This window comes from Malurus melanocephalus, unplaced genomic scaffold, assembly GCF_030028575.1.
Source record: "Malurus melanocephalus ecotype Western Australia unplaced genomic scaffold, MMel_1.1 scaffold_140, whole genome shotgun sequence".
Classification (NCBI taxonomy): Eukaryota; Metazoa; Chordata; class Aves; order Passeriformes; family Maluridae; genus Malurus; species Malurus melanocephalus.
In genome coordinates, this window is record NW_026623372.1 from 592,265 (window position 1) to 618,925 (window position 26,661).

At 37.2% G+C, this 26,661-nt stretch overlaps 1 protein-coding gene across 5 annotated transcripts in view; it reads left to right on the forward strand.

The window, feature by feature from the left end:
• Positions 1–26,661, forward strand: part of RBM33 (RNA binding motif protein 33) — a 98,115-nt gene that overhangs the window by 14,442 nt on the left and 57,012 nt on the right. For 4 of the 5 annotated variants that reach the window (XM_057371069.1, XM_057371068.1, XM_057371071.1 and 1 more), the window contains exons 3-10: positions 1,437–1,485; positions 3,355–3,431; positions 5,388–5,679; positions 6,778–6,888; positions 13,891–14,062; positions 18,741–18,949; positions 20,726–21,032; positions 26,191–26,249. In XM_057371069.1, the coding sequence (XP_057227052.1) occupies positions 1,437–1,485; positions 3,355–3,431; positions 5,388–5,679; positions 6,778–6,888; positions 13,891–14,062; positions 18,741–18,949; positions 20,726–21,032; positions 26,191–26,249 (1,276 nt within the window). The remainder of the gene's footprint in view (positions 1–1,436; positions 1,486–3,354; positions 3,432–5,387; positions 5,680–6,777; positions 6,889–13,890; positions 14,063–18,740; positions 18,950–20,725; positions 21,033–26,190; positions 26,250–26,661) is intronic. The other variant, XM_057371070.1, reaches the window with a different exon arrangement.

Below are 26,661 nucleotides of genomic sequence, written 5' to 3' on the forward strand. Positions count from 1 at the left end.
ATTGTTCTGCRGCCATTTCTGTTATGTGGGATTTCCTGTCTCTGAAAGAAAAGGCTTAAATTCTATATAGAATTTATGTCATATCTTATCTCCCAATTTTTGTTTAATGTTACATTGGCACAAAACAATTGCTATTTGTTAATGTTTAGTCATTTCTGGAACTATTTGCAATCAATAATCATGGATAAATTCTGTGTACTGATAATAATGTCCTRTTTAGGGCTTATTTGGTATATCATTTGCCTGTCTTATCGTCACAGTAATCAGTTCTGAAGGAGATGTATCCATCTGCAAAACCAACTGCTTTATGTTTTGGGATTGCCTCCCCATTTTCAAGTATTTGCTGTGTAGTGCTAAGAAATGTACACAGATTCCTTTTCTGTTCATATGGACCATTCTCACTTGGGTTGATTTGATTTTTATGTACTACCTAAGGCATGGTGATTTTTGTTTTTCTTTGGTTTTTTTTAAGATGTGCAGATAGAAATAGTCTTCTCTGAAAGTACTGCTCGTATTTCAAATCACTGGCATCTCATTTTAGTATTGATATACATATTCTAATACATGCTTTTGTCAGTAACCAGTGTTTATTATAGAAGGGGAAACTCTTTATACCTGTGCCTAGGATAATTCTTTCAATGAAGGAAGAATGAAAACTAAGCAGTTGTTCTAAAGTTAAGCTCAACTGGACTAATTCTTTGTATTGAATCTTATTTACGTGAGACTTGCACTGTGATGGCAGAAATGTTGTAAGCCAGGTATTTCTGTGCTTTCTGAATTCTTGGGCACAATTATAAAACTGGTGAAACACGCGTTTGATTTTACCACCCTATAAATGTCTGTTTGACCTTACCYTCAACTTGAGGAAGAGGAGGGAATAAAGTATTTATGGAAGACCAGAGCCTAAGCCTGGTGTTTAGGAAAGATCCAGGCTTCCAAGCCAGCTGGCTTCCCAGCCTCCTTGCTGAGGTGCAGCTCAGGCCACATGGGGGCCAGTAGACWGAATCTTGCCCACAGGACATTCCTGTCTCACTTGCTTCCTCCTTGGGTAGCTGGAAATTGGCAACTTGGACAGAATGAGTTTGGACAATGTGTCCAAATGGCCTTGGAGTGAAGGATCTAGAATGGCAGTGTTTTGGCTTGCTGTGTCTGTGCTTTGGCTACGTTTCTGTGCTGTGTTTAGTTGAGGGCATATGGAAAGGAGAGCATATGGAAATGAAGTGACTGTGCAACAGCAGGCTTACTTAATATGTATGGTCTGTTGTTTCACTAAAAATACCYATCTTCTTTCTTTTTCCTAAATGCTTTGATAAAAAAGGCTTTGTGCAGGCTCTGCAGTAATTCTCCTCAAGGCRGTTTTTTAAGGCACATGCCCTGTAAGGTGTTTGGTTTTGTTTTTTAAGGCCCAACTTCTTAAATTTKTTACTGTTTTCCAGTGAACTTGATGATGACTTGCTTGGAGAGGATTTGATTACTGGAAAAAAGGTAAGAGATGTGTGTTAAAAGTGAATTGTTGCAGATATTAAAATGTRAATGTTGTTCAACCCAGTTCAGGTGTGTAGTTTGGCTTCATGTATTTTACAAACACAAAGCCTAACAGGCTCAGGTGCCTGAGGTCTGCCTTATTGCCAGAGCACTCTGCACCCAGGGCTCTGTTTACTTCTGTAAAATACCTCCGAGTGTGGGGTTTGTTTTTTTTTTTTTTTTTAAAAAAAACAAACAAAAAAAAAAAACAACTTACTGAAAAGTTTTTTTTTTTGACTCAGCTATGTTTCCTGAATGCTAACTAGCATGATGGAGAATTTAATTCAAGTGCCAGTTGCTGGCTATTAGAAATCACCTGTCAAAATACCAGCAGTATTTACCAGAGAGTAAATAAAGAAGCAGTCAATTGTGTCTGAAAGTTCACACACAGTATGCACAATCTGCTTCTTTGCTGTCTAAAGAGTAGGTAAAGGATTTCCCCTTTTAAAATGAGGGGGAAAATATGGGAGCAGCCAAAACTGGGGAACATAAACAAGTTCTCTCCATGTCTGCTCTTCCTGCTGGTAACTATTTTTAGGATTGAACTCTGTGAAAAGAACTAAATGATTCTTTGGATGTGCCTGATATCCATAGAAGACAGGACTTCTCTTTGAGAAATCAAATTTATTGGTCATCTCTTTCTGTATTTTATCTGCTAAATGATCTCATTCTGRAAGTAGTTTGTAAAGTCTCAGTTGGAGATGAATAGGTTGTTAAAAAATCCAGCTCTATTAAGAATTGAGTTTTATTTGGTGTGGTTTTTTAGAACTGTACTCTAAATGTTGGAAGTTAGCTTCTTGAAATTATTCTGTAAGCATTTTCTGTTAAAGATAGAAAGTTCCTTATTCTCATGTACTGGTTTAAGGCGAATAAAATTCTAGGAAGATAATGATTGCAGATGTTTGTTACACAATTCCCAAAAACATAAGCCTTTAACATTGTATACATCTTTGTACTACTAATGGAGCTGATAAAGCTAATTACTTACCTTAAAAAGATATGCCTGTGAATACTAACCAGTCCTTGATTCTCCTGTATTATGTTTTCTTGTGCTTTTTTTATTCTTCTTTCTAGTTTGCCATGTTGTAGGGAAATATCTGTGGTTATGGACTTATATGATGGGATAATAATAGATTTCTCAGAAAGTTTTCCCTGAACTGTTTAGGCTAAACTTCTACTTAATCTATCCCGGTGCTTCTAGATAAATCTACCTTTGTGTAACTTTTCTGACCCTATTACTTTAGGGGTTGGAAATGTTGCGTAGCAAAACTGCAGCTATCTCTTCCTTGGGGATAATTATTAAAATAAAAAAAAGAAAACTGAAAGTTGTTTAATTTGACTGACAGATTAGGAGGAGATGCAGTATTTTCTTCTGCTTTTTTCTTCACTTACTAATCATGATTTTTCCATTTCCTTTATCATATCCTTTCCTTCAGTCTCCTAACTATCTCTGCTCTGTAGAAGTTGCAGTTCATGCATTTTCTTGATTTGCCTTATGCATCAAGGTCACAAGGCTGTATACAAAAGCTAACCTTTCTTCCTTCTTGGTCTGTCTTGAGTGAGTTGTCATCTTTGGCTGTGTTTGAGAATGGATCAGTGAAAAAAAAGTGATGATAGGCAAATTTGAGTATTGTAAATTCCCACAGGATTGTCAGAGATGTATTTTAAGATTTGTGATCTTGTATAGTGTGTTTTTTCTGAATTAGCTAATTGAATTAGGTAATTTCTTAGAAGATAGTCTGGGATGTATTCTTCATAAAAATTTAGCGTTCAGTACTTAGTTAAAAGTTTGTATCTTTTATGTTGATGATTACTTTTTCTGAAACCTAGAATCAGTCAGACTTGTCAGATGAGGAGCTGAATGATGATCTTCTGCAAAGTGACAATGAAGAGGAACAAGAATTTCGGTATTTCTTTTTTGAATTTTGTTTTGGATAACTCAAAGCTGTTAAAGAYTACTATTACTGATAATAGTTACTAAAGTTATTGATACATACTTAAAATAGTTCTGCTTTATACCTAACTAGCTACTTAGTGATATATATATAATGTACTCAGTAGCATTGTTGACATTTCAATAAAGTTATTTTTTTGTTTTGATCTAATAAATTTATTGAAATATGTAGAAAGCTTGTAAGAAGAAATTGTGTCATCACCTGTGCATATAGAATTACTTATAAGCACTTAGAGAGCTTTGTTCTTTACTGCCTTAGTATTGCTTACTATTGTAAACTTCCTTCTCATATGTAGTCMCTTTTTGCCATCTTTCTTTTATAAAGCTGTCTTACCTCCTAAGACTCCAAGGAGGGAATTTTTTTACTTAAATATTTGTGTACAATTACATAGCAGAAAATTTTGAGCAGACTTAATAGGCTMGAGCAGGTACTTCCATGGAGTTTACTGAGGATCGTGCCCTATGAATACCCTGTGGTGATACAGCTCCCCAGCTGAGTTATGGGCATTACAAATCACAATGAGTCTCTTGTTTTTACTTTTCAAGCTGGACTGAAGTAGGAGGGAAGATGTTTGTGATGCTGAAGTGATGCAGTACCACTGCTGCCTTTGGTGGCCTTTGTGTTTTTCCAATTTTTCCTTGTTTCATGCTGTGCAGGGCTGAAGGACTRTGAATGTACATGTATGTATAGCATACATAGGTGTATCTCCATCTCTGGGATCTCCTGTCTTTAGCTATATTTTGTTGGATTGATGAGGCTGTGAGAATATGCTCCAACTGTCAATCTCTTCATTGGCTGCTGTTTTCCTCCCTGCAGGGAGTGAGGGTTAGGCTGTTCCCTTCTAGAATCCCAGTTACAGCCTTTGCTGGCTTTTTTGCTGTATCCTTGAGATCACTGGGTAGCAGGGATGGCTGTGTGACCAAATACACTCATGATAAAGTGTCTCAAATGTGWTAATACTGCTCAGTGGAAGCAGGTTTCTGTAGACAAGTTCTGCATTTTTAGCAGTTTTATTGCCAGACAGTGAGAGCCTTTCCCTTCCCCTTCTATTTCTATTCAACCTCATGCTTCTATAGTTGGGAGGATAATGATAATCCTGCCTAATGTCTTCACTTTCTTGTTAAATCTTCTCTGTCTTAGAGATGCAAATAGCTCGAAGCTGTCTGGAACTTGTTTCCCCAAACTTAGGAAAATGGTGAATAATAGGAATGTTACTTAAAAAAATTAATCTTTGTATTCTTTATACCCAGAGCCTTCAAATCAAGAAGTAGTTTGCTGTTGGTTAGTTGCTTTTTTATGTGTTGATGGCACTAGATGTTGTCAATAGTGAATTCTGAGCTTTGCTTTGCTGGCAGATTATAAACTTGCCAGTTTTTGTATTGATTCTTTTTTTAGTGTCTGTGCTAGTGTTAGTTAAGAATGTCTTAATCATTTAAATTACAGTTCTTGTCTATCTATTTTAAGTAGAACGTTAAATCTATCATAAAGATGGAAGTTTGAATTCAAGATAGTCAGGAATGAACAATGTTAATACATTTAGTGAAAAGTAGTTTACTAGTGTATTATGAAAGATTGGGAAAACAGATGCAGTTTTATTTTAATTTTGTGTATTTTTTGTTAATCTTAGAATTAAAATTGAGTCTGGTCTGCTTTGGTTACCAAGCAGGACTTTTGCCAGTTTGACCTGCTAAACCATCTGGTTGGTTTGATTCCCCTGGTCAAATAGCCTGCAGCTGGTGATAAGCTGTATTTTAGTATGCATTATGAGAACATGGCATGGAGTCAAATAGTGTATGGGATGTAATTCTGTCCACCAACTTAGAGATTTTATGTTTGTTGGCTTTGTTTTGATAAATCTTTGTGTGTAGTTGACAAACTTCAGCCTCTGAATTTCCCCCTATCCCACAGCTCTCCAGGTGTCACAGTGAGCCTCAATGCCACATCTGGCATGCTGACATCATATGAGTCMATCAACGATCCCTCACTAGAACATGAGTCTGAGTATGACCAAGGGGAAGAGGAAATTGGTTATGACAAATCTSAAGCACCTGAAGAATATGCCTCAGAGTATGCAGAGGAAGGACATTATGAAGGCAATGATCCTGAACTGACAGAAGACCAAATTGAATACGGGGAAGAGCCTGGAGAAGAAGATGAAGTGCTAGACCTTGAAATCAATGAACCCCTAGATGAATTTCCAGTGAGTTTCTTTCTATTGTATCTTCAAAGATAACATTGCTTCACGTGCATAGGGTTTTAGACTGATTTAAAATCTGTTTACCTCCCTAGGGAGGAGTGGAAATTAGACCTATTATCACTGTCTGCCAGTTTCTTTATCTAGGCTGTGACAAAGTTTGTGTTGACAGCTTGTTTGGCGGTAGGTAATGCTCCTTTGTCATGCTGGAAAGCAGTTGAGAATCATGACCTTGAGGATTGTATCCTTAAGGAAGAAAACAGCTTTGTGTGGTGGAGATACACTGCCAATTGTTAGAAGTACTTAATGCAAAAGCTTTTATCCTGGCTTTAGACAAGATCTGATAAAGTCCTTCGAAGGTGAAAAGATTATTGACCTGCTAAAGACATCTTTAAGGTGCTAATATCCCAAAGTGATTGATGTCCTGCTTGTTCATCCTTTTTGTAACTGAGAGCTGTCTAAAGCTGAATAAAGAGATTGGAGGTTAGTTCAGAAAATGTCACCTGCATAATTCAGTATGATTTAAGCAGCTTATTAGAGAACATGCACTGGCTTTAATTGCTAATGAAATTATTTAATCTTAATTCAAACGGTATGTGATCAGTGAGGTGTTGTAAAATACAAGCAAACTTACTCAGGGAAGGTTTTGCTTTTGTTTTATGTTCATAATTTTTCAGTTGAATTCATGTGTAAGCACTTGCAGAATATTTTAAGAATATTTATATTTTGATGGGGTAAAACCTGATATTAATGTGTATGTGCTATAATGGGTGTTTCCTGTAAGGAAGTACAGCAGTGTTTGCTTCATGAGTTTGTAAACAATGGATATAGATGTATACAAGTAGTTGGGGCGAGCAGTATTAAATGGGATCTTCATGATGACATTGCTGAGATATAAATGAAAACTGGTTTGGTTTTGATAATACTGAAACTACTGTCTAGTTGAAAATCTTGCTAATTGTACTGTATATGTGCCATATCACTTACAGTTGACAGTTCTGACAGATGCAGTACTTGTCTTCCACTCTGCAAACTGTAGCAATGAAGTCAGACCCTGCCTATTCAGTTGGCCTGTTTCTTCACCTTCCTGTGTTACTGCTTTAGGATGAAGATTACATGCAATCCTATAATGAACAAGCAATGGAAGAACAAGAAGAGTATGCAGCTGATGAGGAGCTGGAAGAATCCCAGGCAATGGCAAATGAATCAGAAAAGGTACATCATGAATTTAATGGAAACTTAAAATAAGTAGTTCTGTCACAATTTGATTTTGTGGAATTGTACTTTGCAATGCAACTTTGCAACATTGAATTGGTGGTGGTGGTGGTACTCTTTGTATAAGATGAATTGTGATAGCATCTATATAGTTAGAAACATCAGATCTCCTCTGCCCTTTGGAATKAAAATCATAAAGGAGAGGCCAAAATGTGCATTTTTAATTTTGGCTTCAACATTAGAAATGTCAGGAACCTGTTTGTGTAGGAAGTGACAGTAATACTGCGCACTGTGTGATAAATTTCCAAGAGCTGTGGTGCTTCCCTTTCCAGATGGTTCATTTGTGCTGCTGGAATGTAAATACTGTTCTTGGGTATCYTTTTTGAGGAGGGGCATAAGCATGGAAGGTTTGGTATTAGACAGGTGAAGGTCAGATTGTTGTTTTGAAAGTTGAGTTGAGACTGAAGTTCCTGTGAGGTTTATCTTCTTCAATTAAGGAAAAAGTATGAGTTCCTTCATTTGCAATAAGAAAGCTTATGCCAAAGTCTGCCAAGCATGCATTCACTGATTATAGCCTGGTGGTGATGCCTAAAGGCTTTCTAGYCTTTTATRTATTTTTCATATATTTATAGCCTTGCAGATTTTTAATATATATTTGTTCTAGCTTGTAGCATTTTTCCTGCCCTCTTTCACAGTTTAACAAACCTTTTTTATACATTCTTGAAATTCTGTTTAGTCTTATTCTTAAGAAGAGAATTCCTGACAAGGGCATCTTATTTTCTACCAGAACTTCTGAGAGTTAATAAGAAAATAGGGCAAAGAAGCCCCTGGACCAGCTCCAAGGGGCTGACCCACGGGTGGGTTACTGGGATAACTGATTTCCTATTGGATATACTGACTATATATACACTAATTAATTAACCKTATAAAAATTATGGAAGTTCTGTATCATGCTTGTCCAATGCCRTATTTGGCACCTGAAAGCTTTCATTAAAGAATTGCTTTTTTTTRTCTTACCACTTTAACTCTGTTGCAAGGTTTTTCATTTTGTTATTAGGCAAGGGTATCATAACTTTTTACTTTGTAGCAAGTTTTTGATGTAAGATTTTTTTTTTCCTTTTCCCACCAGGAATCTGCTTTAATATTGCCTTTATTCCAGTTCTTAATTAAATAGGATTGAATGGATTACCTGCTGAGAAGTGTAGTCAGAGTTTATTTCCTCTTTAGAGCTTTATCTCATCAGGAAATTAATTCCTCAAAGACACAKCAGCATTACTCTGTGAAGTTCTGACAGCTGGGTGTGCTGTGATGCTCCAGTTGTAGCAAACCTATCTTGGTAAAACAACATTTTTGGTAGATGGAGATCTGCATTGAAAGGGGCCACCTACATCGTTCAGCCTTCATGTTGCAAGCATTATGTCTTGCACCGTGCCTACCTTAAAGTAATTTCCTACTTCCCAAGTGTTAAATCTGCCCTCCAAAAGAGCTGTGAAATCCTTGAACCTTTTTTTTTTTTGTTTGCTGAGTTGGTGATAAACACTTTTGTTATGGTGTTTTGAAGGTGGACTGATGCATTTATGTCATCTGCAGCCACAGTCTGAGATGATGGATGCAATGCACGTCATATAAAATGAAATACATACCTGGGATTCACTACCAAACTTACTGCTGTAAATTCACAGCTTCATTTTGAGGGTACAGACTCTACATTGAGAATACTGTAATAGTCATGTTGCCTAAATATGTCCAATTCAGAATTAAACTAATTTTATTCATTGCAAATTTTAAATTTATTTTGTTAATAGAATTTTTATAGAATTTGTTCATCTTGTAAGGTGAATATTTTGGCCATATGTTCAGCTACTCATGCTGACTTTGTTCTGATGATTTCTAGATTGCCACTGGTTTCACCTTTCCAAAATAGTGCCATCTTTTTATTCCTTTAGTATTTTGTGTGCATCTCATTTCCACTTTGCAGTAGGCTCACRGTTGTACTCTCCAAAGGAGCAATGCCACCACGAGAGGAGAGCCGTTGTAGAGTATTCATTTTTGTTCATTGCATGGTCAAATGCCTGCCTCCAGCTCTGGAAGTTTTGTTCTTTATTCGAGTGTTATATAACAGCACTTTTCCTTAAACCTCGTAACATTCACTGTTTGTAAATGGGTAAGGGTTGTCATTCTCTTGCAACACAAGAGTGGAGCTGTAATGGATGTGGTACAAAGAAAGAGCATTATTATCTCTTGATTGAATTTGGCATTTGAGTAACAGAGTGTTGRGTGGTGTTGTATTTTAAGCAGTTTCTGCATTAAAACCACCTAAAGTCTCTTATTATATTGAATCTTATTATATAAAAAATGTTTCTGTAAACCAAGAGAAAATCTGTCTGACTRGAGAATTGAATCATGGTGGCATGAATAAGGAAAGTGAGACTCGTATTACAAATGGCACTCAGGTGGGAGAAATTAGGAAGAGGCAGTTAAAGTTTGTTTTTGAAACAGTACTTGAAATTGCAGAACTTGGATTTTAAATAAATAAGTGTGTGGCTTCCTTGAAAAATGTAGCTTCAGAAAATATTTTGCCTTCCTAAAGTATATAGAAAACCCAGCACCCAGAAGTTTCAGCAGAAAATAGGTGTGGTAGAACAGCCACATGAGGTATCATGTCCTAAATATTTTTAGAGGAAAAATATCACTAATTACTTCTTTGAAATGTTCATAAAAATTAAACCTCATGAAATTAGAATTCATTATGTCTTTGTTTTATATTGGAAGTAATGTGTGAAGTCTATGATAGGGGATTTATCATTGCATAATTTAAACTCTGTCTTGGGTTATGCTGATAAGAAATGAAAAGTACTTTAATCAAAAAAGAGTTTCACGAAGAAATGCTGCATACTGCTTTTTTTTTTTTTTTTTTTTAATAGAATACAGGCTTGGAAAAAAGGCTAGTGTGTCTATCTGAATTGTCCCATCTGTGTTTAGCCAAAACTTTTGCATTTTAGTTCTGTTGTTCAGGTTTGAAAACATTACATGTCAGCCTGGAAGAAAATGGTGAAAAGAGTGCAAATCAAAACAGCCAATTTTTAGATACACTTTAAGGCTTAGATTTATTTTCTTAGTCCCATTTTTCATCTGTGGAATCAAGGTGTCCTTGGAATAGGTGTAATATCCTCTTACCTGCCCTGTTATTTCTTGATCCCGTAGAATTGAAGAATTGATGATTCTTCAGTGTTAACCTCTAGTGGATGCCTCCACTTCCGTTTTTATGGCTAGTTAATAAAAGTTCTTTGTTTCACCTTAAATTTATTTGGTTTTGCACATTTTTTGAATCTCCGGTGCACAGCTCTCCTGAACACTGTTTGGGAGGATGATGCTGTCAGTGTTTCTGCAGCTTCTCTTGGGCTGTGTTTGTTAGCATTCCTGCAGCTGCCTGTAAGCTGTTCAGGGCTGGAGCACTCATTTCTTTTCCATAGCAGATCATAACCCAACATGAGGGGTTCTGCTCAGTGGCTGGGATTTATGGCATGGTTTTTTAATAAGGATGGCAGGAACCTCTGACCTCGTGGCAGAAGAAAGGTCATTCTATTTCTATGCAAGGGCCAGCAAAGCTCTGTGGTAGCTTTGTGCAAGGTATCATAATGGGAAATGTAAAGCTCCCTTTAAAGAGAGCTACTGAGTAGCCTTGTCTGGTGAGTCCAGTAAGTGATCTTAAGTGGCCATTCAGGGACTGTTTATATATGGAACCATATTCATGATTAGCAAGTATTAAAGCCCGCTTTGTAAGTCGTATGTCTTAATTCTGTGTCTGCAGTKGTCTTTTTGAAACATAGAATCCATTCATGCCCTAGTCTTGGCAAACAGCTCCTTGTGTTTGGCTGGAAGTTGGAAAAGATCTTGTAGAAATCTTGCAGGCTGCAACTGCAGAACAAACTGCAGGGGAAGGGAGTGTGCTTCAACCCTGCCCAGCCAGCCTTTCCTGGAGCTGTATGGAGAGAGAGCACATAAGTGGCTTTCAGGCATGTTTGTTGCAACTGATATAAATGCCTCAATAATAGGTGTWGTCGTGTGGAGATACAGCTAGAAAGCAGAAGTGAGRGCACTGCTCAATTCATGTCAGAAGTGGACGTGATAACATTGCCGGGTCACAAGCCATGGCAAGCAGTGCAGCCTACCACAAAATAAGTAACATAAGAGAATGGCGTGTTTGGTATGTACCTGTGCTGGTYAGTGTCAGCTCTTAGTTTTGCAAAATYATTGAGTAACATAGATATGGTTGTTACAGTGATTACTGCTTATATAAGGATCTGGTTTTAGTTACTGCTGAAAAGGTATAAATTCTCAACTCTATGTCAATAAAATCGGCTTACTGCATCCAAGCAATCTGCCCCATCTCTTCCATTGCCAAATTTCATGCAACAGTCACGATTTGGACATGGGTCAGTTGCCATTTTCCACCACTGCATTGTCTTGGTGCCTGATCTTTTGTCTTCTCTCATTTTTTGGTTTTTGATATTTAGTGTTTTTATGGCTGTTATTAGTTAGTAGGTGGTGTGGGCAGTATGCTCATGAATAAAGTGAGACAGACCCAGAAGACTACAGAATTGGTATAGGTGGATAAGAGCAGAATAGTGCAAATCTAGAAGAGTTTGAGGGTTTTTTTTTAATTGTACTGTAGGTAGCTAGTTGTCTGGTAGTCTGTCAGAACTTGAATTGTTTTCTTTTTAGAATGGATYTTTTTCCCCCAGAATTAATAATTGTCAAAATGCAGCAGAGTTTCTACAGGTGTTTTCTATAGTGTTTCATTAAGATAGAGCAGAAATTTTAAGGATAATGTGGACTTCATTTACTTTTTTAGTCCGGATTCTTGAGTTTGAGCTGCACGTAGAGCCTTGCACGATTAAGTTTAACACTCACAGATGGGATTACATGACTGAGACTAGTCTTGATTAATAAAAACCATAATTCCAGTGTAGCTTTTAAGGGGCGTGGACACAGAGAGTGGATGTGTCTGGGGTTTACGCTTTAAAGCAGGAGGCTCAGTATWGTGAGAACATGTCTTGGAAAACAGCTGCTCCAGTTCTGACTCCCAAATCCTGAAGGGAAAGTTTCTAAAAAGAAGCAGTGAGACAGTAAAATTGGGGCTTGTAATATTTATAAAAACAGATTTGATAGAGATATTGCTACTCATTTCTCTTTTGGGAGTCCCTCTTTTGAAAGTAAAATGCCAACCCTGTCTTTCTCTCATTTTTGTTTGTTTTTATTAAACCATGTTAGCCAACATCTCTTTTCTTTCTAACATCCCCCTGTACCATGAGTATCAAGTGCTGGTCCTCAAAGGTGTTTTGATTATATGTGGATATGTTAATTAGACCATTTGTGCTCTAAATGGGTTTTCTTTTGAGGTTTAGATTTCTTTCAGTTTTGAAGGGTTGGTTGTTGGGTTTTTTTTTTTGCCTGTTGTTTTTCCCTGCTTTTTTTTTTTTTAATATGATCAAGTTGTTACAGCAAAATAAATATATTTAACATAAAAGCCTTAAAGCCTGTTGTAAAATTTGACTATTCTCTTAGATCTTGAAGAAGTTTTGTGAGGTCAGGAAATGTAGTGCTTAAAAATTTGTCTGGAACAGATAAAACACAGCTTGGTATCAGTAGCCCATTAAAACCTTGTATCTGAGTAATACGGAACATTTATTCACCTGACCAAAGTTTGGAGTAGCTTTGAGCTTGGGTGCCTAAGGTTTGCTGTCTTTTAAAGCAGAAATTGTCTTGCCAGATCACCCTGTTTCTGATCTTGCTTCCCAAATTGCGTTTTGGTTATGGATGAAGTTAGGCTGCTGGATAGGGCAATTTGCAATTTCTTGCCCAATTATGCCATTAATTCTTTCTTGATTTGTGATTTAATATCTGTCCACCTGACTGTCACACTTGTTGTGCCTTTTTCATATAAATTTCTGCACTGATCTGGTTAATTAGAAGATTAAACCATTTTTGCATGTTAGATTTGGCTCATTTTTTAACTGTCCTCAAACAGCATAAAATTTATGATGTATTTAGTGGCTTTGCATAGAATTAAAAYGCATGTGCTGGCTCTAAGAAATGAACAAATAGGCTAGTACAAGAAATAATTAAATACACAGTAACCAAAAAATTTCATGGAGAATCATACAATATTAGAACACTTTTAATTTTCAGCTATAGAAACCAAATATAAATTGTGTAACACTCTGAACATTATTTTCATCAGGCTTGCTCAAGAAAATGAAGTATTTTAAATTACTATTAGTCTGAAGGAGAAAAGATCCATTTTCATTTGGGACATGGTTTTATTTAAATAAATGTTCTCTCCTTTAGAGAGAACTGGAGAGTAAATTCCAGAAGCATTCTAGAATACAAATTCAGAGTTTTAAAAAATTCTGTCTAATTCTGTTCTCATTTTCCCCATGCATTACTGAATTAAAACTGGGAAGTATCTGAGGAACAGATGAAAGTAAAGGCACACATATCTAGAGGGATGAGATTGGAATGCAAGGTTATCTTGCTTTTGTTTTTCTTATTTGTTTGGGTTTTTTTTAACAGCATGGTACTGACAGTTGTTAAAAAGATGGAAAAGAAATGAGGATTTTACTGTTTGTCTTACTTGAATCTGGTAGTAACCGAGGTTTGCATTTTAGTTAATTTAGTGATAAAATGTCAGCCTTTACTGTGCAGAAGTAGCTGCTAATCAGATGGAGGTTGCAACTGTAGGTTCAGAATTCCTTTAAATGTTACAGCAAATTTATTTTCTGAACAGATTTTACTTTATAATTTATTATATACTACATGTCTTTATGTTTCTAAAAAATTCACCAAGCTCTTAAATGTTTACTGAATTGTATAAGAGCACAATGTATAATGCCAGCAAAATTTGTAGAAAAGGTTTTTTTWAAAAAACTTTACTTTTGACACTGATTATAAGAGACTTGTTTTTTTGAGGCTGCATRTCCTCTGTTTTTTGTGGTTTAGGCAGCTATTGGATCTCTGGAACTTCAAGAAGAAACAAAAGAAGAATCTGATGAAGAGGAGGATGATGATGAAGAGTCTGGACGATTACGTTTCAAAACTGAACGAAAAGAAGGAACGATCATTAGGCTCTCAGATGTGACAAGAGAAAGGAGAAACATTCCAGAAACTTTGGGTGAGGTTTTGTGGCAGGGGACTGTTTTGCAGAGCTATAATGAATGATAGTAAAGGGCAAAGGGTATTTTGGCTGAGGTGCATTCCAAATGGGTTTGCAACTCTAGAACCGTATTTCTACAAACCACATACAGCCATATCTTGTTTATGCAAAAGGTGCTGGTGGTTTTACAGAACAGAAYATTTTAAAAACAAGAATGCACTGGAATAACTAAATTTCTGCACGTAATGACAAGGTAAATGACAATTGCATTTGTGCACATGTATCTGTCGGTTTATTCTTTAGTTTGATATAAAAACAAGACCAGCCAATGAGGAGAAAACCTATAATTGAGCTTGACTGTTAAAGGCACGGTGATTTGAATTAGGCTTTTAAATGTAATTCTAAGTGATCTGGGATGTAGCTCTGAGATACGAGGAAGAGATGATGCAGATGTGGATGAATCTATAAAGAGGTTTCTTGGCAACCGAAGTTTGKCAAAAACACAATCTTGCTGTTATGGAATGGTTTCTATTCATACTAGCTTTTCTTGGTAATTTGTTGACAGAGACCACATAACTGACCATGTGGTAGAAGGTTTAAACTACAAAAAATTCTTGTTTACATGTAAATATCTGCTTCCTTTTGAGATTATAGAGCAGATTTTTACAGCTGCTTTGGTTTAAAAATGAAATTTCACTGCAGACCTACATCTCCTTACTCTAGAATATGAACATAGTTCAGAAAACACTTAAAGAGGAATTAACATTTCAGTTGAAGTTACAAACGTAATTTCCATCCTGTCACATTTTGGTGACCTTTTGTGACAGCTTGTCTCTATTGGAGGAGTGCTTTCTTACTTACTGATTAAAGATGTCATTTGAAACCATTTTATTACCAGCGATAGTGAAATTAATCTTGACACTTAGAGACACTAGAAAAATAATTGCTGATTCACTGCATTAACTGTGTGTGAGAACTGTGCAGTCAAGATGAGACCAAGTGTGTGCTGGTAAAAAAGATATAAAAATACAGTGTTCTTAATAATGTAGCTGAGATCTTTCCTAAACATTTCTTTATCTGAGGTAATGTAAAGAATGGTTTTCCAGAGTTCAAAAGAGGGGTATTGTATGACAGCTCTGCAATTGATTTCTAGTGATACCAAGTTTGTCACCTTTGATAAGAAATACATAACTTCTTTCAGTGYGTGTAGTTGAAGTCTTCTCAGAGTGGGAATTGTCATTCTTTGGATGTAGTTACCTGTTAAGGAATGTGGAGAGGAAAAATGTCTTTGGTATTACTAAACTAAAGTGTTCCCTTTGTATCTAATTAAAAAAAAACCCCAAAGCAAACCCTTTGCCTTATGAAGAACCATTTGAAAAGTGCTAACAAAGGTCAATTGGATGTGGCAGTACTTGTTATGCCCTGCTTAGCTGGCTTATGTTCACTGTGATGACTAGTGGCTGAGATTTCAGGCAGGACTAGGAAATGAAAGTGAGTGTTTCAAATTTGTCCAGTTGTTCTGTGTCCAGAAGCACAGAGTGTAATCAGTTTGCAGATCTGSATGATGAGGAAAAAAGAAATCACAACATATTCCATATATATGTAAATGGATATGTATTTATAATTGTGCACAAGTTCTTAGCTGGGGAGAAGCAGTGGCCTTTTCAACTCAATACGTGGCTGTGCTTCAGAAGAGCCATGGGAGAGAAAGAAAATCAATATGCAGCCCACCTAATAACAGAGCTGACTATATTTTGCTGTGTGGTGATGTRTAGCTACATACAGCACTTGAGGTGTTCACAGCATCAGTCTTKACTTTAGCAATCTGTCTCAGGTTCTGAACCTGCAGTTTTGTGTCTAAGCAAAATTCTTCCCAGGTAGGACACTGTTGCCTTCAATGGCGTGTTGTGGGGGAAGTATGCTTGATGTTGATGTAATTTTTTCTTTTAGATTSAATGTTTATATTGTACTTCAAAGGCCATAGATGTAGTATGAATATGAATTTATGTGGGCTTTTGTTTTCRATACTTTTTCTAAAGCTGGTGTTGGCTGTGTTCTCTTTTCTGACTGAAAAACTGAGCATGTGTACTTTRAGGACATGGCATTAAAAGTTTGAGATATTTTATGTAAAGGGCGGAGGAAAACAATTTATTAATTTTAAAGAGAGTGATTCTTCACATTCAGGATTGACAGACCTGACTTTGCATCCCTTCTCCAAGCTTGATTAGCACAGTGCTCTGAAGTGATTTTGTCTAGAGCAGCCCATTATTTCTTCAAAAGTTGTTTCTGTTCAGTGTGTGCTCAAGAGGCTGAGAGACTTGGCCATAATCTTGCTTTTTAGGAAGCCTAGCTCTATTCCCAGGTACATTAAAAACTATTTTCCTCACATGGGATTTCTAATCTATTTAATAGGACCCTGCTTCTTATCTTGCATGACTGTTAGTGGTAGGTACTTGTTGCAATGACTGAACTTCATTTTCCAGACTACAGCCTTGCTGAGTTCAGGGTTGTAGTGTGGAAGATGGCAGAGAAATTTGCCTGTCCTGTTCCTGGGAAAACAAAGCAACTGTCCAACCAGCAGCACACCAGGATACCCTGCAGGATTTGGGTCATTGCTGGATAAAGGGAGGAGAGTTACTCCTTTGCAACATAGTGGCATTGTTTTCCCCCATGCATATATGGGAAGTAGTAGYCTGTGTTTCAGGCGTATCAAGTGAAAGCCCACGTTTGTCCTTCAATGCTTGTGAGTCTCTGAAGAAACACAACTTCTGCAGGTGTGGAGAGGAGTGAGGCCTGAAATCAGAGCTCTGTTTGTTCCCACCAAACCAGCTTTTTTCATCCCTGATAGCCAAAGATGGTTATGGTTCTTGTTTTAGTTGTATCTAATGCTTTTGATTACTTTGGGCAAGAGTATATTTGTCTTAATTTTCATCAGAAATGCACATTTGATACCTAAGACTTGAGGGACTGTAGTTCCTTCCCTCATTCTAAGCATTCTGTAAGATTTTCCTGATAAAGCCTGATTGTCTTGGGCTCTGCTGTGCAGGTGCCTTGATGGCAAAACTAGTATTTCATAGGAGTATCTGATAAGGCTTTATGCTATTTAATTGTGGTGTCAGAGCAGAGAGAAAAGAAGGTAGAGAAACTTGTCTCATCACCAACATGCAGAAATGAAAACGGAATGCTGTTGTGGATTCTGAGCTTTTAGAGGTCTGTCATGTTTGCTGTGTTCTTACAGGCTATCAGCAAGTTCAGAACTTTTAAAAATTGAAAATCTCCTGCTTTGTGGAGGTGCYGAGTACTTCTGAAAACTGGGACATGCAAATTTGCATTCTTTGCAGCTCAGTCATGCAGGTAGTTTTTGTAGCCAAGTAAGAACAACTGCCGCAGAGGGAATGCTCAGTGCTCACCCTTTTCTGCCCTTTTGTCAATCCTYGACTTCAAAGACTAATAGAGATTATTTATGAAGATGTTTAAGATGGTGCTTTAAGTAGCTTTGGCCTTTAGACTTATCAGAAATTGKAAGAGTTTTCTAATTGATTTAGTTACATATTCTTGGTGGAGGGTATGTASTGGTTTGAAGATGTAGTAGTAGTGTCTCATGCTAGATACTAATTATTTTTATTCTGATATTCAGATATTACGGCCACCATGTGTAGTATTGCCAAGTATATACTATATTAATTGAAAACATTTTTTAATTTGTCAGAACTGTGTTTTCCGTAGTTTAGTTTTGCCTTGTTAGAGGTGGAAAACAATGGTAGGTCTAACAAAGGATCTGACTAGCACATGGCAAAAGACACAGCTGCATGTTTGAGTTAAAGTTTACTATCCCTTTTAAGTGATGGAAGCCTGGTGAGTGGTAACGCTTATACTTTCATGGTGTGTTTCCTGAAGTCTGTTGTAGACCTTTTCTGTATTTTCAAGTAATTTCATTACCTGGATCTGTTACTGCATCGTTTCTTACTTGATGTTGTCAGCATTGTCCAAGGTTTCAAGCAATTTTGTCAYCTTTGCTGTGTACCATGTATTCTGTGGTGTTCACCTGTGACGTGAGTTGGGTGGCTGTTAACAGCAGCCATGTGCTTGACTTGAGCTGAGCACAGATTTTAATGTGTGCTCTTTTCAGTGGAATTATCACTTGTGAAGTACAGCTGCTTCTGAAACCACATACAATAAAACAAATATTAGTAGTTACATACTAATCTACGTACTAGTTACTGAAATGCGCTTCAGCAAGCAGAAAGTCTTTGCAACAGGCCAATGTGCAGGAGAATCTGGTGGATAAAATATGTTTATATGGGAGGCTCAACAGATCTTTTACTCTGAATTTTACTGTAGATTCATTGTCTTGGCTGACATCTGCAGATGAGAGGAGCAACCACATTCCTCTAACAGCAGAAGGCAGACTTCAATACTATTTTCAAAAGGAAAACAAAGAAACCTTTTTGTTCATGTTTGTTTCATTTATCTGCTGCTTTTTGCCTGTGCAAGAGACACAAGTATTTCTGCTTTTTCCTTTTAAAGATGTCTTTAATGAAATGCTAACATGCCACCTAAAGGAGATCAAAGTGCCTGCAAATTTTATGATAGTCGTAGGGATTCTTCTATCGTTCTGGCAATGTTTTTATGTCACTGTGTTTTCCTCCTTTTTGGCACAAAGCTAAAATATTTTTCCCCATTTCTCTCTCAACAGAGCTTTCTGCAGAAGCCCAAGCAGCACTACGTGAATTTGAAGAGAGGGAAAGGCAGCTTAAACAGGGGCGATACGGCTCCAGAAGAGGAGGGCGAAGAGGAGGCTCTGTTATGTGCCATGGAATGGGAGAACAAAGGAGAGACAATAATGATAGGGGAAGAATGAAGGATCACAGGCCTGCACTGCTGCCAAACCAGCCATCAGCAATGGTATCTTTTAATCCTTAGTGTTCTTTGAAAATAATTTCAGGAAGTTGTGGAGAAATGCATTTTAAATAATGAATCTTTGCAAKGGTGGAATATATATTCCAATGTGGACCTTCTGTTCTTTCAGAGCATTGTTAGGCAGTATGGGCTTTGTGTGATGTGATGATTGTAACAGATGTGCTTAGCCCAGTTACTGGCTTCACCTTGAGCAATCTCAAGGCCTCCAAATGAAATGTGCATTTCAGCTGGTAGATCCTGCAGGCTTACCTGCTCGSTTATATAAGGATGGAGGAAAAACTGAACTCCTCTGAAAAGTTGTCTGCATGCAACATGGAATCATGTTCAGTCCCACATCATTCGTAATGATATAGTTTAAAAAATACAATTTTGTAAAATATTTCTTGGGTTCTGTCAAAGTAGTATTTTTGCTGATACTTAGAAAAAATCTATTTGCATGTAATCTGTGCTATTATGGAGATAAAACCCTAGGACAGTAATAATCCCTTCAGTACTAGATAAATTACTATTTTAGTATCTCAAATGAAATTTAGCTTTGTAGTACTTTCTTTTTCTCCTGYGCTTTGTATCGCAATCTAAAAGACTTTTTCCATCAAAACAACCCTACAAAAACAAAACATAACTCCAGCAAGTGATCAAGAGGTAGCCCATACTTGCYTTTGTTCACTGTCTTAAAACGTACTGGAAGCTGAGATTGTAGAACAAAGTCTGTGTATGTCTTTTCAGGACAAGGTCAGCTGTGTTAAAGGTGATTTTTTCCAACAGCAGTGAGTAGGTGCTGGTCACTGGCAGGAGTCAGTGGATATCCCAGTCCTTGAGAGCCCTGCAGTAGAGTATTTCATGCTTTTTAAGCAGTGAAAGTTGAATAATTTTTTTTTCTGTTTTGCTGCGGTCCTTGCAAGCTATTTTGATTTTAAATGTAAATACTTTTGTGCTTAATGCAGTGTTTATTCATGCTTACCATGTAGCTGCTTTGCTTCATGTATATTGCTGCTGAAAGAAGCAATCTGTCACATCTTTGTTGCTAAAAGATTGCCTATTTGGGTATCTTCTTGCACTGCCCTTTGGAAGTTACTGAACTAGGACTGATACCTAGTATTAGTGAGTTCAGAGGCAGAAGAATATCTCTGAAGAGAAACACGGTAATTTTTTTTTTTTTTTATTAGAACTGTTTTTGGCCATTTGTTCCTTAGAGGTGAGCAGCAAGACACTTTCTTCTTTATTAGGAAAGATAGCTTTGAAAGGTATCATTTTAAAGTGAGCTTTTTCTTCCAGCAATATGAATAGGCRTGCTGCACTGATAACTGAATTTGTGTTTTGACTTTTGCTAATGGTAGTTCTGTTATTTCAGAGAGGCTCTTATATGCATGAGATGAAAGTTAGTGGATTTGTTTGGATACTAGGACTCAGATTTCTAGTGATCTTCACATATGCCTTATTGCAGTTGATAAGTTTCCACTGACATATACAGAATCCTGCCATATCAAACTCAACAGTTTCACTGTTAGAAATGAGTGAACGTGTCTTCATTCTGTGTGCTTCCTTGCTCTTTGCTTGTCCTCTCCTTCATACAAATGTTTTCAATTGCTCSTTTGCTTTCCTATGCTGATGGTTCTTTATGTTTCCAGTTGATGATAGAGAAGTTTCTCTGTTCAAAATTGGCTTTAATTGTTCTCCAGAGATGTCTTGGTTTTGTGTTCATTTATGTCAGGATATTTTAACTTTAAAGCCTAGTGACTCTGTTCTTTTGTCTGACTTTAGACGCACTCACAGAGGTTAATTCCAACACACCAGCAACCTGTTATGAGTCTGTTCCAGCAGCMACAGCAGCAGCAGCAACAACAACAACAGCAACATCAGCAGCAACAACAGCAGCAGCAGCAACAGTTACAATCTCTGCTTCCTTTACAGCATCAGCATCATTCTTCTCCTCCTCCAGGGCTACACATGCCCCCTCAGATAGAAACGCCTCGAATAATGATGACTCCTCCTCCAGTGACACCTCAGCAACCGAAGAACATACACATAAATCCACATTTCAAGGGGACAGTAGTGACACCTGTACAAGGTGAGCTTTCTGAGCACCTTCCCAGTCATGCAGGCATGACTCACCTTATTCTTTGCCAGAGATGGAACAATTTGTTTGCTTATCACTTCATGGAAATGTGCTTCAGGCTGCTGTTTTATTCTTGAAGCTTGAAACAAATGTTTTGCCTGAAGTAAGACATAATGTTGTTGGACTGTGGCCAGTTGAACAAGCAAAGTCTTTTCAGCTTTTATCATGTTTGCTATTSTAATGTAAAGCTTGTGAAGAGCTTTAAACGTGTAAAATGAAAACTGAAAAGAGAATGTGCTTTTCAAAAAACAATAAATGTCAGTTTTCAAACCAGGAAAGTATTGCAGTTTGTAAATTTCCCAGGATGCTCTAAACATTCACAGAATGACCACGTACCTTATTTTGGTGTGAGGGTACTGTGGCACTCTGAAAGGTACTGTTTGCTGTCCTTACTTGACAAAGATACGTGCCCTCAGTTCTCCTCTCAGGGTCACATCTGTAATTGTTTTGATTTGCAAATATGCACATATTTTTTTTTCTCTAAGTTGACACAAACAGTCTGGGCTATGCTTCTTAGGGTAGCTCTCAGCAAAGCTGTTAATGTTACTGTTTATTTAGGAAGTGTTTAATCCCGAAGAGGATAAAAAAAAATACCTGCATAGCTCTGATTTATGATTATGTTGGGACAAGACATACTGAAGAAATACATAAATATTTATATATATTTTTCATTTGATTTTCTGTATTTTTCCCCACCTTCAAATCAGCAGAACCCCAAGCCAGTGCTATCTTTTCTTCATTTATTTGACCAATGAAAAGTAGGAACTTGGCAGGGTAGAATATTGCCAGTATATAGAGATCTGTTGTACTTCTCACAGATGGCTTTGCAGTAGCTCTGTTGTAAAGTTTATTTTGCTTTTCCCTGTGRTGCTTCCCACCAAATTGTGCATCAAGACAGATTATCTGGAAGCATTCCAAAAGATCTTTTACTGTTGGACTTGTGCCTTTTGTGCTTTTTTCTAGCACTACCAAAGTAAGTTTATGTTTAGTGAGAAGCAAAAATCGCTTTTAGGCTAATCTAGATGCCTTTCCTCTGTTCCTGTGAAATAATAACAAATCTTTTCTGTCTAGGTGAACACATGTCATCCCAATGCTGGGAATGGCTGCTGAGGACYTGTGCTTTTGCCTCATGTCAGGCGTATACAGAATGTTTTCTTTCGTGTGAGGGTTTTTTCACATTACTGGGCAGCTTCAGTCTCTTCTCAGCTTTACCACTCTGTCTGTGGCACTGTGGCTGTTGCAGGTTCTTGGCTTGATCTTGATCTTGTTCATAGTCTGTTTTTCAATCTGCCATGTAGATCCTTATTTCAGTCAAGTCATGTACCTCCTGCAGGTTAGAAAGTCTTTAATATTGGATTTGTARGGGGAGTGGTTCTTGGGTTTTTTCAGGTCTCACACCCGGTGACTTAATGTGCTTCATTTCTTGGTTTGTAAAAGTTCAGGTGTTCTCTTAGACTGAGCAGCCCTGAAAAATGAGTGATTGATTGTTGAACGGTGTTAAAACCTGCATTCAGCAAGGAAGTTCTGTGCTTAGTATTGATGGCAGCTGCTTCGTATGAAACCGCTTTGTACCATTCATTTTACTGAAGGAGTCCTTGGCAAGAGTGCTGATTTTTTCTGCTAATAGGTGTGCAGCACACTATTAAGGACAATCTTTTAAGTCACTGCTAAAATTTAATCTTCTTGTTTAGAGAGCCTGTATTGGAAGCTGAATGTCCTGTAGTGGCCATCTCAGTCTTAATCTGTAGCAGTACAGTTATGTTGCATGAAAGTAAACATTTGCACACCTATGGAAAATYAGAAAACGTGTTGAAAAGCAGAAGCTTTCTGTAGATAAATGAGCATAATTATGAAATCTTCAATGGTATTTGCATATTGAGATGAATTTTAAAGCAGTCACTGCAGGAAAATGGTAGATAGACATTCCAGTGTAGGGAGTGCTGTTCCAAGCTTCCTCTTAATCCATCTTCTTGAAGCTTCAGTAAGCAGAGAATGGTGGTTGATAACACAGGGATGTGTTTCAGTTGCAGCATCATCTTTTTCAGCGAAGGATGAAACATCAGATTGACTTCATGATCTTGATGATGCCCTGCCCCTTTTTGGCTGAATGTATTTTTAGATACGTGAGGGGTTTTACGTGCTGGAGAATACAGTCAGATAGGTGTGAAGTTTACTGGGATTCTGTTGTTGAAAATGTGATGCCTGCAAGCTAAAAATGCCATGTCTGGAAGTGCGTGATATGCACACTTAGGTTCTGGTAGTTTTAATGGTGTGCTGTCATGTTTTAGTGTAGAATGGCWTTTTTTCCTCTCTAATTTTATGGCAGGATTAAGCTCACACATTTCTAATTGTCAGCTCCAGGGACACTTTTCCTAACTGTAGATCATAGAAATACACTTTTTCAACATCTTTTTGGTTTGAGTTAGTCTTCAAATGCATCAAGTATATCAGTATTTTCTAAAATAGTCTCAAACCTCCYGTAAATTGTTACAAAACTTTCATGTGAATAAAATATCATGTATAAGAGGTCTAGTAGACAGCTGCTTCAGCCTGAAAGACAGTAGAAGCACTGTTGAAGAATCCTATCATTGGCTCAYTCCTTTGATGTTTCAAAGGAAAATCTCTTACAGTAGCCATCATCTCCCTTCCCAGCCTTGAATCATGATTCAGAAATATAGTTACTTTCAAGTCAGTTTTGTTTCAAATATATTGGTACTATTTTTAGTCTTTGAAKCTTCATAAATGATTAAGGACTTGGTCTATCAAACCCTAAAAATGTGTCTCTGAATACCTGCTGCAGGTACTGTGCAGTTGGTGTTGAGTTGTGCCTCTTGTGGCATTTGAATCCCATGTCTTTTAGCTTGTCATACAGTTTTTTTCTGTGTGTCCCATTCTGTAAATTAGTTTTGAGTTGTAAGTAGCAATTTTACTGAATGCATGTCCAAATTTGACTATGATCAATGTATTAGTGCTGGAGAGTTGTACATAGATGTACTCTGAAATTCTGATTTTACGTGTGATAATAAGTATTGCATCTCTTCCCCTTAAATGTTTATACCACAAGTAACTATTTCAGGGATACTGTGGTGCTGCCACAATTGACATGAACTAATGAGCAGTTTGTGGCAGCTCAGTGTGCCATTCACCATTTGAAAACTGTTTGCTGTCTTGGGAAAAAGTCACATTATAATTCTCCTAAATAATCGGTGTGGGWGTTGCTTCTTCATATTTTCAATATAGCTTTGGAATTTACAGCAAGAAGCAATTAAATCTTCTTAAAATAGCGTCTTACTACATGCTGTGTATTATTTTGAAAAATACTTCTCACACCTATGGAATATTTGACATCAAGAAAATGTGGGCTTGAGACTTCTTTGCTGCTTAAGTAAGTGTCCAAGGATTGAAAGGGCACAGAGCTTGAAGTACTATATTTCAGGAGTGTTAAATTAATTTGTTTAAAATATATAAATATATAAATTTATATGYTACTGTYGGGAGGCARAATGCTGAAASAGACTCGAGTGCTCTGTTCAGCTGACATTTCTCTACGTGTCCTGCCTTATGCTATTTTTCTCAGTGCCTCTCTGACCTGTAATACCTGAWCTATTTTAGGACTAGGTCTTTCAAGAGCATCCTATCAATTTTTCCATGTGGCCATGGCTGTTTGATACCAACAGATGTTCATTAGAAGCCACGATGAAATCATTCAAGTAATTTTCTAGTGTAATGTGATACAAAGCTTGCACACAGTCCTCTTGTGCTGAAAGACTGCTGCAATTAGTTTACCCCATCAGTCTCTGAACCAGCAAACCAAGTACTTAACAAAAGTGGATAGAAGCCAGACATGGGCATGAACTGAAAAAAAAAAAAAACCAAAACCACTAATGCATAAGTTCTTGTTCCTTGGTTACCAAGGGAAAAGGGATTTTTGAGGCGTCTTAGCAAACTTCTGTGTGAAAAATGCACCCAACTTCTCTCTCAGCTTTTCTTAACATCTTTCCTGCTCTGTAGTGTAACACAGTAGCTGTCTGCAAAGTCAGTGTTTAACCCTGCCTGGAACATGTTTTGCCCTCACTTTCAGAAGTGCTGAAAACAAACTGAAGAAGAACCTTGCTAAAAGCTTTTAGTAAATGAGAAAACACGTTCTGTGTGGCTTGAAATGCTTTATTTAACTTCTCTAGGCCTTTTGTTTAACACTAATAATGTTTGTATTTTTAACCACTTAGACAACTCTGAGAGGCGCTAAAAAGTGCATTGGAAAATGGGAAAGCTATCATTACACTTGGTATTGGAGATTCAGATAGAGGTTTAGCTCCCAAGGTGATCCAGCTGTAACACTTTCTGCATTTTGCCATAACATGAAGTGAATGTTTTGAGAAATAGCTTTTTGTGACTAGCATTTCAAAGTGCAGTTGTAAGGACGAATCATCCATGCTAATCCCCTGAAATACTAGTTTTAGAGGTTATTATTTCAGGAAAGGGTCTCCTAATTCTCCTTGGTGTCTCTTTATGCAATCACAGTCCTTCATATGATATCAGCAATCCTGTGATCACAGTTGCACACACCACTGTGGTGGCAAGGCCAGACTAAGARGTTTTGGTGTGCTGTTAATTGCAGCTGCCTGCCTCGTTTTACCSTCATGAGCAGTGATTTATACCAGTTAGTGTCTCATGTCTGTGCTTCTTGTGGTAGCTTGATGGTGAGWCTGGGAGATGCCTAGGAAATGTTGAGTGGCGTGGAGTTGAGAAAGCAAATTAATCATGTATCCTTCTATTTGAAACGTGAAATTATTGTTAGTGTCTCTGTCAGCTTTGTCTAAGAGATGTCTTTGGCTGAGTAACTATTCTAGTTTTCGTTCCTGCAACAAGGAGCAATTTAATTCTGGAAAATGCAGAACTAAATTATGTAAATTAACTAGGAGAATCCTAATTGCCCTGTTGCATGTTGCAGGGGAGGGAACGGCTGCTTRTAGTTAATTGTGGGAGCTATGACATGTGAGGGGGAAAGTAGCAGATTTTAATCATGGGTTTTTATTGCAACTGCTTTTGGAAATAACTACAACAACTGTTATATAAAACAAATGGTGTTAAAAGGTGCTTCTTGTTTCAGTGCCCTTGCTGCCAGTTCCTGCCCAGCCAAGACCTGCTGTAGGACCCCAGAGATTTCCTGTGAGTAGCAGCTGTTTCTTCTTCTCTGATATGGATAAGCATACATTTGCAAGGAAATATTAATATAGCAAATAAAAGCTGTTCTAGTGAAATATAATTTTAAGGATTTGTAAATATTGACAATACACTCTGCAGTTGAAAATGTTTGTTAAAAGCTTAAGGTCAATGGATTTTTGAGAGTAGAATTAATTCTGTTTAACTGTAAAATTGTTGAACCAGTCTCTCCAGTGGGAAAGGCATGAATGCATCTTGTCTTAAGGAATATGGGCTTCATTTTATTACTTGACTCTTTCTGTATAAATAGAATCCTTATTTTATTTGATATAATAAAAGGCTATTTGAAGTAATCCCTAAGCTTAAAAAGCAGTAATATATATTTATTGTGAAATGCAGCAATCATTTTTACCATTAC